The sequence below is a fragment of the Sorex fumeus genome, unplaced genomic scaffold (genome assembly GCF_029834395.1).
Source record: "Sorex fumeus unplaced genomic scaffold, SorFum_2.1 ptg000126l, whole genome shotgun sequence".
Classification (NCBI taxonomy): Eukaryota; Metazoa; Chordata; class Mammalia; order Eulipotyphla; family Soricidae; genus Sorex; species Sorex fumeus.
Window position 1 is genome coordinate 5,431,012 of NW_026606183.1, and position 13,097 is coordinate 5,444,108.

At 41.0% G+C, this 13,097-nt stretch overlaps 1 protein-coding gene across 3 annotated transcripts in view; it reads right to left on the reverse strand.

Moving 5' to 3' along the window:
• Positions 1–268: 268 nt before the first annotated feature.
• The window catches only part of CRCP (CGRP receptor component), a 61,775-nt gene continuing 48,946 nt past the window's right edge, over positions 269–13,097 (reverse strand). For all 3 annotated transcript variants that reach the window (XM_056137683.1, XM_056137684.1, XM_056137682.1), the window contains exons 5-6: positions 7,326–7,383; positions 269–943 (exon numbers count right to left, since the gene is read on the reverse strand). In XM_056137683.1, the coding sequence (XP_055993658.1) occupies positions 797–943; positions 7,326–7,383 (205 nt within the window). In that variant the 3' untranslated portion in view covers positions 269–796. The remainder of the gene's footprint in view (positions 944–7,325; positions 7,384–13,097) is intronic.

Below are 13,097 nucleotides of genomic sequence, written 5' to 3' on the forward strand. Positions count from 1 at the left end.
CAGAACTGTGCTCCTTTTAAAGGTGTAAACAAGCTGCCCCGTTGAGCAAATGAAACGCAGCCAACCCCAGCAGGCACCCAGCTCCCCACCCCCACACCAGGACAGGACAGCGGAGGTGGTCAAAAAGGCAGCCACCGCTGTTTCTGCTGACACTAACATTCAATCTGGAGTGTCTCACTTCAATTGGAATGAGACATTCAGGATTAAACAGTGAGCTGATAAACAAAGCCCATGCCAGGAGAGCAGAAGGGCTGGAGACCAGGAAGAGTTAAGCCAGATCTATTCTTCTTGATCTCTGCTGTCCTTGAGAAGAGTCCTCTAAGGTGAAAAAACTGCGGTGGTTATGTTTGACCCTAGAGAAACTACTGAGTCAGCCAAACGGATTCTTCTCACTCAACCCCGGCTTGGGAAGTACCCGAGAAGAGCTGGAATGAATCCGAACAAAGCACATCAAAGGCAATGTGGATCCGACCAGCTGTGCACAGGGACCTGCCACATGGGGCAACGGCTCCGGCAGACAACTTTCTACCACTGAGTGTTCCATTAATCACTGTCAGCACTGGCTTTGTCCTCTCTCGTCTCTTTACTCCAGTATCAGTGTGTTTTTGTCACGTTTCTTCTCCTTAGGGGGCACAAGTATTTTCCAGCTTATTTCTGAGAAAGACTAACTTTTCTGATTTACCAGCTAAGGCTTAAATTAGAGATATTGGCTAGTAGACAAAACCAGTCTTCTCTGTCTGGCAGACAGCCGCTGGACCTTTTAATTTCGTGAGGCAGGTAGGGCAACTGTGTTCTTCTATGCTGGATCCTCTTCATCCATTGTGATATCACTGCTGGGGTTCTTCTGCTCAGCCTCTGGTCCAGCGGGTAGAATGCTTGTGACCGTGTGGAGGAGAGCTTCGATCTGCTCCTCTGTGAGCCGTTCTTCACTCTCTTCCACCATCTGCAGAAGGAGAGAAAAATCCCAGTAGGATTACTGACAAGGCTCACAGTTCCGGCTCACCCAGCCTTCCTCATGCGTGCTGCTACTTAGTCCTGGCGCCGGGGACAGCTCAGATTTCTACATCTTCCTCCACCTTGCTCCATGGGAGGGAGAGCACTTCAAACTCTGGGGTACTCGGTCCATTTGAATGCTCAAAATGATTAGTGGAAGAAAAATAAAAAGGCAAGTTGCAGGATAAAGAAAAAGAAAGCCCTGACAGACCTATGCCCAATCTTCTTATCATGAAAATACATTGTACATGCAAAGAATACTCACCTCTGGGGAACAAAATGGCACATTATATATTTTGTATTTCATAACCCATACACCTATAACTTATGAACAGTATAAAAACTCTTTCAGATGGCTGTCAAATGCCTTATTTTTCCTCAATTCCTCACAACAACCACCACACTCCCTTATGAAGCTCATGTGCTATTGACACTTTATATTTCTTATAATCCTCAAAATAATCCTAGCAAGGGGAAGAACTAGCACCTAAATTAATGCTTACACCATGTGGCCCTTGGTCATCTCCTGGGAATCAGGAGTCTGTGGAGTGACAGCTGTGGGACCACTGCACGCTATCCCAACAAAGATTCACTAAAAGCCTAGTTTCTCAGAGGGTCTGCAAATCTGAACAGAAATGATTATGACAGTCATGAGAGCTTTTTATTTTAATTTTTTTGGTGGGGGAAGATATTGATGCCTACACCCAGTGATGCTGAAAGGCTATTCCTGGCTCTGGACTCAGGAATGACTTCTAGGGGGACCACAGGTCATGCTGGAGATTAAACCAGGGCCAGCTGCATTGCAAGGCATGTTCCTTACCCCATCACTATCTCACAAGAATTTTCTTATCCTTACTCATTAGTGAATATAAATGGAGTATAATCAATCACCTTTTAAATATCAATACATAGGCAACCAGATTACTTAACCATGTTTACTCCTAATGATCATCCTTCACAAATGGTTTTCTTAGCCAAAGGCGTCTACCAATCTCACAGCAATCTTTACTATCTGACAACTAAAACCAAAACAATCTCCAGAAAGAAATCCTGGAAGATTAAAGTAGAGCCCAGAGCAACAGTACAGCAGGGAGGGCACTTGCCTTGCATGCAGGCTCAATCCCTAACATTCCATATGTCCCCTGGTCCCCTGACACAAGTGATTAAGTAGAGCCCAGAGCAACAGTACAGCGGGGAGGGCACTTGCCTTGCATGCAGGCTCAATCCCTAACATTCCATATGTCCCCTGGTCCCCTGACACGAGTGATTTCCTGAGCACTGGCAGGTGCACCCCCAAAACCATAACCAAACAAAAAACTCCTGAGGTCAAACAACATGAGAAGCTTACATCCTGAAATAAATCCTGAAAAGAAAGAATCTTACTGTCTCATTCCACAGACAGAACCAATGCTAATCAAAGTTTGTGATCCTACAACAAACTCTTGACAAGTAAGCTTTTAAAGTTCATTTCAATCCAAAATATATTTCCACAACTATATAACAAGCTTGTGTTTTTCTCAGGTAAAGAAGAGCTTAACTGAGCTAACTGATCTACATCCCATCATGCTGTGAAATGAAATGACCTTCCAGAAAGATTTCTAAGCTCCGCAGAAAAGCTGTTCTACTGAGAAAAAAATATTATTTTCAAAAACTCATTTTTAAATTAAACATACAAAACTAGGCTCTGTAAGGGGCAGTAATCTAACATTAATAATCTAATAATTATCAATTAACATTAATAATCAATGCCCAAAGAATGAGTGGGGAGGAGAGGCGAGAAAGAGGAATATGTACAATTTACTTACTCCTGAGGAAAGATAATCTCCATCTGAGTAATGAATGCCCCCAAATTTGAGAACAATTGGCACATACAATTAATACGTCAGGGGAAGAGGGTGAAGGAGATTTTCTGTACATGTTCTTTTTCTTTTTGGGCACACCCAACGATGCTCAGGGGTTCCTCCTGGCTCTGCACTCAGGAATTACTCCTGGTGGTGCTCAGGGGACCATACGGGATGCCGGGAATCAAACCTGGGTAAGCTCCGTGCAAGGCAAACGCCATACCCGCTGCGCTATCGCTCCAGCCCCAATTTCCTGTACTTTACACGAGATAACTACTCATTAAAAGTATTTGTGCAGTGCTCAAACACGTAATTCTGGAGTCACAGCCACCAAAGTGTCTCAACAACACTGTATATAAAATCAGAACGTTTTCCGTACGATTAAGGGGAAGTTAAGCATTATAAGGGGAAGTTGGCCTGCAGCACAAACAAAGGAGGAACAAGATCTTTTACTTGGAACTCAGACTGTTTCTTTCTAAAGTGACACTCTCAAGTAGGTTTCAGTCATTTCCTCTCCCAGAGCTACTGGAGGGTTGACTAGCAATTCAGGAAGTTTGTTTTATGACCTCTGAGGGGCTGTTTGGTTGAGAAACCAAACAGCAGGATTCAACTAGCCACCATCTTGCATCCTAATCTGAGTTTAGGCATGCCAGAAGTAAGATAAAAGTGCCCAGAAGAAAGAACACCTACTTTTCAGTAACAGTTCTTAGGAGCGCTCTAATTTTGTCAACATCACTAACAACAGAAGCTTATTAGCTCATAACTCTCAGGGATAATTAGTTAGGTACTTTTAAACCCCAAACTACCAAGTTAGATGAGGACAACAAAACTAAAATGCAGTAAGCAAAATGAAATACACACATAAAGATAGCTTTCAGAAACTCAAAACTCATTAACCTCTCTTGGACCACTAGGGTAAATAATAATATTGCTCTTCACCTTTTTCTCCAACACAAAAGAAACAGAGCCCAAATAAAGGTAGATACTAAAGATTTCAACATATTAGGATAAAATAGTAAGTAAATTTTTAAATCCAAAGTATTTACAGAGGTGTCAATATAATGCCTTTTTAATAACATAATTACAATTTCCAGAGGTTGTCCAATTGAGCTTTATTATTCTGCATTCCTTCACTATTCCTTTTCTCTTCTATGAACGCACTGGCTGTGGTGTCCATACACTTGTGCTGCAGTGTTTACAAGTGCACGCCATGGATCATACTCTTAGTTGTGGTGGCTCACATACCAGTTTGGTTGTAGTGTTCATACCTGACCATGGTGTTCACGTCTTTTTTTGTGGTGGTGAAGTGTGAGCACACACCTAGCTGTGATAGGCCGGAGAGCACCACACCTACCGTGGAGACGGCACCCCATACAGCACAGCCACCGGGAATACGCTAGTGTACTCGGAGCAGGGTCATGGCTTGAACCTGGAGCCTCACCCACATTTGTAAGGTGTGTGTTGCCAAAGGGCCATCCCAGACCGAGTTGTTTTTCATTCTATTTGCCAAGCATAATCTACTTTCCTTACACAACTCAAAGTCAAAGGAGCAACACGCACTTCTACCTGACCTCAAATAGTTCCCTTACCCCTATAAATTTCAATTTTGGTTAATGTAAAATTAAAGCATGCTTATGGTAAAGACCAAACAGGTACTGTACAGTGGTTTGTAAGCCATAAAATATATTCGACTTTTTTTTTTAAATAATCACTCAATTCTAACAGGCACAGATGGCAGTGTTGGTCAGGACAGTGGCCTATAAAGTCATAGGGTCACTGTCCTGTATTCAGGACAGCAGTGTCACAAACTGTTCCAATGAATAGGAGACAGGCAGTGGCAGAAGTCACAAAAGCTGTGTGATTTCTTCACAGACCTTATCAGTCATCGGTAGAAATGAGGAATGCAACAAATCATGACTGAGGTACATAACTAAAAAAGTGAAACTTCAGCTTCCAAAACTGAACACTAATGAAATGCTGGAATCACTTCTGGGACCAGGCACAGTAAATCACTGTAAGGGTAACACAGGAAAATTATCAAGTTCTTTGCATTTTCCACTCTATCTGGAAAACCTCATTTTTCTGTCCCTCTCTGGTACAAAGAGATAACTGCAAGAGTTGGTAAATGACTTGCTATTTCCTCTAGTCTAGTAAAATCTAGAAAATAAAATCTGACTGGGAAAAAAATTCTGGCTATAATAGAGGCAGGCTAGGGGTGTGGAGATTATGGGAGGGAACCTGGGGACACTGGTGCTGGGAAACGTACACTGGTGGAGGGATGGGTGTTGGAACGCTGTATGACTGAAACCAAATTACGAACAGCTTTGTAAAGATATATTTCACAGTGATTCAATAATAAAATCTTTAAAAAAAATTCTGGCTATAAAATGGTCCAATGGCTAGGAAACAACATACAGTGTTATTGTTTGGAGGAGCTCAAGGAGCGCTTACAGGGCAAGGGGCCATTTCCGTTGATACTGGGTGCAGCTGTGTGGGTCTGACGGGTTCAGTGCTTAGGTCAGCAACGTGGCAATGCTCAAGCCCAAGAGCGCTTGGGGGTCACAGGGCCATGCTGGCAGTGCTCGGGAGAACATTCGGGACCAGGAATCAAACTCAAGGCCTCCACAAAATGCATGTTCCAGCTCTCTGAGCCAACTCCCGCAGTTCCAACATGCAGTTTTTATTAAGGGCTCGTGGAAAGGAGAAGTGAGCAGTCTGAGGGGATGCCACACAACTCTTCCTTCTCCCCATACGAAAGCGCATGTCTTACAGCTACAGATCAAATCATTAGCCCTGACTGTGGTGGGAAGGTTTAAGCTAAAGGGGCATATACAAAGCCCTGGCACATGCCTGGCATCCCAGGAGACACGCTTATGAGCAGCTAATCTCAGCAAGCAATGAGAGCCCCAACAGGGTCTGAGATGAGGTCACACTCCTCCTCATCATCGCTGCTCTCCATCTGTCATTAAGCCATGAATAACACATGTTGCTGATTAAAGCTGGAAGAGAAATGACATGTGATCTTTAACCCAGAGGGAAAGGGATTAAATTCTTTTTGTTCAGTTTTTTCCTTCTTTTTAAAGTTGAATCTCTAACACAGTCAAAAATATAAGAATACTGAGGCTATCTCCATGTGTTCCCCACAAAAAAACCTTACTTAGCCTTAAAGGTCTTTCTCCCAGAAGGGCACCCATTATGGAAGGAATTTCCTAATTTAATTTTGGATGCATTTTGAAGAGAATTAACCCTCAGCAGCCAAAATAAGAAGCAGCAGCAGCAGCAGCATTAGCCAAACATTAAATATCCCATGACCCTTTAAAAAACATTAGAATTTTTTTTTTCTCAAAAATCACTCTAGTAGGCAATTTTTTTCATGCCTTTCTGGAAGAAATTTGACCAGAACTAAATATTGCTAAAATGGACTTTGGAAACTTTTATTTTCATTTTAGTAATTCTCCAGCCATTTTGGTTTTTATTTTACTGGCAGTGAAAGTCCAATATTTCTGTTCTGCATATACAATAGTGAGTTTGAACTTGTTACAATATGCCAATATAGTAACTACTCAGTTTGTGTCACTGGACGTCAACTTCACATTCTCCTTACATTATCACAGCCATGTATTACACCTGCCTTCTACATTCTGAAGCTATGCAATTTAGACTTTGCAGATGATAAGCCTCCAAGCTTATCATCTTATGTATGGTTTTATACAGGGAAACCACAGTGGTACAGAAGATGGACTAGAGGGTGTGTGAACCAAACCATGGTAAATGGTCAGGATGCTGCCAGTGCTGAGCTGAGGAAAGGTGACAGAAATTAATGCAGTACAGTAGGGGAAGAATAGGAGATAGAAGTAACAGATTGTGGGGATTAACTGAATATAAGGCGGAAGGAAGAAAATGACTTCCAGACTTGGAGAACTTGGGCCAGGAGAGTGAGAGAGAGAATGCAAATGGGAAAGTTCACAAAGATCTGTTAACTGAGAAGAGAAATAATAATCAGGGTGAATTGGGGGTGTGGTGTGGTGGGGGTGGGGGGTTGAGGAGAGATAAATTCCACCAGAGTCATGCTGAGCCCAATGGCCAATGTTTTTATACAACATCTGGTCAGTAATAACCCCAACAGGAAAGCAATGGCCAGAACAATGCAGGCTATCATGGAAACACAGACCTGCCAGATCACAGGCTCAAACCTGATAGAAGGAAGATTTATTTATTTTGAGGACCCCCCTCCCGCACCCCCTGGGGATCAAACTCAAGGTCTCACATATGCAAGTATTCCATTGCTGAGTTACATCCCCAACCTAGAAAGAATTAAATTTAAATTTCATACTAAGTAGGTCAAATTGATGAATTTTCCATTCGCTCATAAAACGGGGTGGTTGAGCAGTCTTTCCCAGATTGGCAGCTCCTGGCTTGTCTGTTCTCAACCTTTATTATCCTTTCTATGGTTCATAAACCAAACCCACAAGTTCAGCCTGCTTCACTCACCAGCTGGATCTCAACAGCAGTCATAGGCCTGTGATTCAGCAGCTGAAGTTTTTCAGCTCTGTGGGAAGAAAAAAAGTAACAAGCATTAAAAAAAAAAACTTGTACCTCTATGAATATCAAGTCTTGACCAAAAAGATTAAAAACCAGAACTCTGCCAGATAATAAATGAGTCATTTGGCATGTGGTCAGCCCTTGGTGCCTTACACTATAACAAGAGAGGATGCCTTCAGTAAAATCCTCAGCACAGTATAAAAAACAGCATGTGTGCGCGCACGCGCGCACACACACACACACACACACACACACACACATACAGAATGGAAATTAAGAGGCACTCACTTTTAAAGGAAAAAAATTAAATCCTACAGGGTATAGAGGCATGGTTATTAGATATGTGTGTTACAAACACAAGTGGCATTTTAATAATTTTATTAAAGGTAAACGTGAGAGCCCGGCAAGCTACCGAGAGTATTCGATATGCCAGACACAGTAACAACAAAGTCTCCAATGGAGACGTTACTGGGCCCGCTCGAGCAAATCGACGATCAACGGGAGGGCCTATTAAAGGTAAAGGTAAAGGTAAAGGCCTCCCGTTGATCATCGATTTGCTCGAGCGGGCCCAGTAATGTCTCCATTGGAGACTTTGTTGTTACTGTGTTTGGCATATCGAATACGTCACGGGGAGCTTGCCAGGCTCTGCCATGCGGGCAAGATACATGAAGAAATCGTTTTATTAATTCAAACTATAGAAAATAAAGATTAACAAAACCATCTTAATTGATTGTCTTAGAATGACTAAGAATATAAGGTTCACTAACACACTTTTAGAAATTCTTGGGAGGCAAATATAGTAGAAATGACATCTGCACTTGTATGTTTATTGCAGCACTATTTACAATAGCCAGAATCTGGAAAAAACCCGAGTGCCCACTAACAGATGACAGGTTAGAAAAACTTGGGTACATATACACAATGGAATACTATGCAGCTGTTAGAAAAGATGAAACCATTAAATTTTCATATAAATGGATCAACATGTAGAGTATCATGCTAAGTGACTTGAGTCAGAGAGAAAGGGACAGACATAGAATGACTACACTCATTTGTGGAATATAAAGCAACAGAATGGGAGACTAACACCCAAGGAGAGTAGAGAGAAGGGCCAGGAGGATTCCTCCAGGGCTTGGAAGCCGGACTCACATGCTGGGGGAAAAGGCAGCTGGGAGAGAGAAGGGACCATTAAATAAATGATGGCTGGAGGGCTTGCTTGGGATGGGAGATGCATGCTGAAAGTAGACTATAGACCAAACATGATAACCACTCACTACCTGTATTGCAAACCGTAATACCCAAAAGGAGAGAGAGAGTAAAAGGGAGTGTGTCTGCCACAGAGGCGGGGGTTGGGGAGGTATGGAGGGTGGAGGCGGGAGGGATACTGGGAACATTGATGAAGAATGGGCACTGGTGGAGGAATGGGTACTCAATCATAGGGAGGGAGGGAGGGAAGAAATTCTTGGGAGGTACAGAGCTGGTAGATGGCTCCACAGCCGGACATCCCTCTGGAATTCCCAACCTGCACCAGTCCACAGCTGCTGCCCAATTCAGACACACCAAACCCCAAACCGTGCACACTACAACTCTACTCCACCCACCCCACACTCAGAAGTCCGGTTGGAAATGCACAGGGCCTTAGTATCACTGCAACTCCCTTCCAGTAAAATGTGAGGCCTCACACCAGTTTTCTATGGGACTCAGAGGTCCCATAGCAGTGGGGGCAGCCGGCCTCAACCCCCTGTACTTCCAGAAACACCAGCAGTCACATCCATATCCCATAGTTACTGCCATGTCTTCTACTATGTAGTTTTTAATATAGCACAAATAAATGCAGTCATTCTTAAATGTCCTTCTCCTGACTCATTTCACTCAGCATGGTACTCTCCATATCCATTTATTTATAAGCAAATTTCATGACTCCTTTTTCCTAACTGCTGTGTAGTATTCCACTGTAGAGATGTACTATAGTTTCTTTATCCACTCATCTGTTTACGGTTGTTTCCAGATTCTGGCTATCGTGAATAGTACTGTGAAGAACATAAGAGAAATGCAGCTGCTGTTTCCATTATGTATATTTGGGCCTCCTGTGTATAGTCCCAGAAGTGGTATTGCTGAGTCAAATGGGAGCTCAATTTCTAGTTTTTTGAGGAATGTCCATATTGTTTCCCAAAAAGGCGGGGCCAGTCAGCATTCCCAAGAACAGAGAAGGAGATTCCTTTTTTCCCCATATCCGCATCAGCACTGGTCATTATTGTACTTTCAAATGTGTGCAAGTTTCTGTGGTGTGCAATGATATTGTTGTTTTGATTTGCATCTCCCTAATGATTAGTGATAAAGAGCATTTTTTTTCATGCGCCTTTGGCCATTCAAATTTTTTTGAGGAAGTTTCTGTTCATTTCTTCTCCCCATTTTTTGGATGGGGTTGAATTTTTTTTTCTTATAAAGTTCTACAAGTGTCTTCTACAAGAGTCCTGTATATCTTGGGTATTAACCCCTAATCAGAAAGGTATCCCATTCTGGAGGCTGTCTTTGTTTCTTGGTCACTGTTTCTTTTGAGGTGCAGAAACTTCTTAGTTTAATATAATCCCATTTGTTTATCTTTGCTCCCACTTATTGGTCGGTGACATTTCAGCTTTGAAGATATCTTCAGCTTCAATATCATGGAGGGTTTTGCCTACATTTTTTTCCATGTACCTTTTGGATTCGGGTCTGATGTTGAGGTCTTTAATCCATTCTGATCTGACTTTTGTGCAGGCCACTTGTTTTCCCAGCACCACTTGTTAAAGAGTTTTCCCTTGCTTCACTTCATATTTCTTGCCCCCTTCTCGAAGATTAAATGATGATACATTTGAGGGTATGTGTCAGAATATTCAACTCTATTCTATTGATCTGCAGGTCTGTTTCTAGTCCAATACCATTCTGTTTTAATTACTGTTTTGCAGTACAGTTTAAAGTTGGGGAGGGTGTTGCCTCCATCTTCTTTTTTCCAAGCTATTCATGCTCCATATGAATTTCTGGAGTGTTTGATCAACGTCTTCGAAAAATGTGATGGGCATCTTTATAGGACCACAATGAATCTGTAGAATGCTTTGGGAGGAATCACCATTTTCACAATGTTAATTCTCCCAGTTCATGAGCAGGGGATGTGTCTCCATTTCCTTATGTCCTCTTTTAATTCTTGAAGTACATTTTGTAGTTTTCTTTGTACAGGTCCTTCACCTCCTTAGTTAAGCTGATTCAGAGGTACTTGATTTTCTAAGGCATGATTGTGAACAGGACTGTTTTTAAATATCATTTTCTTCTCTTTCATTATTTGCATACAGGAAAGCCATAGACTTTTGGGTACTGATTTTGTAACCAGCCACTTTACAATACAGATCTACTGTTTCTAGAACCTTCTTGGTAGAAGCTTAAGAGTTCTTTAAGTATAATATCATGTTATATACAAATAGTAAGAGCTTGACTTCTTCCTTTCTTTTCTGGATGCCCTTGATATCATTTCCTCCCTAATTGCTATTACAAGTAATTCTAGTACTATATTGAATAGAAGTGGTGAGAGTGGCAACCTGATCTTCAAGAGAAGGCTTTAGTTTTTCTCCATTTAGGATAACACCTTGCTTTTCCAACATAGCATTGGAAGCCCTTGTCATAACAGACAAGAAAAAGATATCAAAGAGATTCACATCAAAAAGAGGTTCAAATATAATCACTATTTGCAGACCACAAAGTAATATTTATAAAAGTCCCAAAGGCTCTACAAAAGAATAACAACAAGAACAACTTCTAGGAAAAATAAACCAGTACAGCAAGGCAGCAGTCTACAAACTTAATACACAAAAATCTGTGGTATTTCTGTATAAAAATAATAAACTAAAAAGTAACAACAACCCATTTCAAAATAGTGTCATGAAACATCAAGTACCTAAGAATCAATTTAACAAAAGAAATGAAAGACAGATATAGTGAAAACTATACATTAATGCTGAAGTAGAAGATGACACAAGGAAATGGAAAAATACTTTCTGTTCATGAACTTGAAGAATAAATGTTGTCAAAATAACTTTCCAACCCAACATATTACACAGATTCAAAGCAAGCCCCATTAAATTTTCTATGGTTCTTCAAAGACTTGTAACAAACTATTAAAGATTTTTATGAAACCATAAAACTCCAAAGCAATTCTCAGAGAGGGAAAAAAAAAGAAATGGGAGATATTGCATTTCCCAATTTTGAACTGTACTACACACTAATCATAACTGGCACTGGTAAAACAAATTTATAGACCAATAGAACAAAAATTGAGAGTTCTGATACAAACCTTCAGATTAATGGGCAATTAATCCATGACAAAGACGCTAAGTGCATGAAGTACGGCAAGAATAAAAACTCTTCAACAAATTATGCTGGGGAAAACTGGATAGCTACATGGAAAAAAATTTAAACTGAAAATGTTCACAACTTAGTTCACATGGATTAAAGACCTGAGATTAGATCAGAATCTATAAAATATTTTGAAGAAAACATCAGAACACTCCAGGAATGGACCTTAGAGAACACTCCAGGAAATGGACCTTCGAGATGTTTCCAATGAGCTGAACAGAGAGGCAAAGACATCAAAAATAAAAAACAGCAAATGGGAATAAACTAAAAATGTTTTGTGTGGCAAAAGAAACTCATGCTAACGTAAAAAGATGCCTTACTGAATGAGAGCAAATATCTGTACATAGTACATCACTTAAAGGGTTAGTTCCCTTGATTTATAGAAAGTATTCACAACTTGACAACAAACAAAAAATTCCAACAATCTGTCAAAAATGGGTGAGAAGAGATGAACACACACTTTCCTAAGAAATAAGGATGGCTAACAAGTATATGAAAAAGACCTCATTGTCATTAAGAAATGCAAGTCAAAACGATGAGGTATCATCTCACACCAGAGATAATGACATATATCAAAAAGTCTGAAAATAACCAGTGTTGTTGTAATTACCAGGATGTAATGAGAAAGGAACCCTCAATCACTGTTGGCTGGAATGTCATCTGATTCCACCTCTATGGAAAGCAACATGAGGAGTTCTCAAAAGGTAAGAAAAAAACTCCCATACAACACAGTAATACCACTTCTTGGCATCTACTTCCAAAACACAAAAACATTAATTCACACGAATATATACATACCTATGTTCACTAAAGTTGCCAAGATATGGATAGAACCCAAATGTCCAACTATGGATGAATAAATGGAGTTGTGGCATCTATGTGTGTATATGCATGCACAAGCATGTGATAGAATACTTTACAGCTATGAGAAAGGACATAATCAGGCAATGTGTCACGACAAGTAGTATAGTAAAGTCAGTCAGAAGAAAGGGACAACACAGAAAACACAGAATGATTTCTCTCATATGTGGGATATAAAGACACACACAGTAAAGGAGCAACAAACTGCCAAAGACTGAAAACTCCAGACCTTCTAGGAATTGGGGTGGATGTACTTCCCCAAGTCCTGGCAGCCACACTCATGTCCTGCCACCACCGCAGCCACGTAAGCTCATCTATTAACCTTGCTCCAGAGACTCAATTAAATCTTACAAGAGATCAATTAGCTGCAAAAATTTCTCAGATGTCCAGGCTGAGATCTCCAAGCCTGCATGGTTTGGGACCTGCCAGTAGCTAGACAGTTACACCCACCAACTGCCGTGTAACCCCAACAACGGC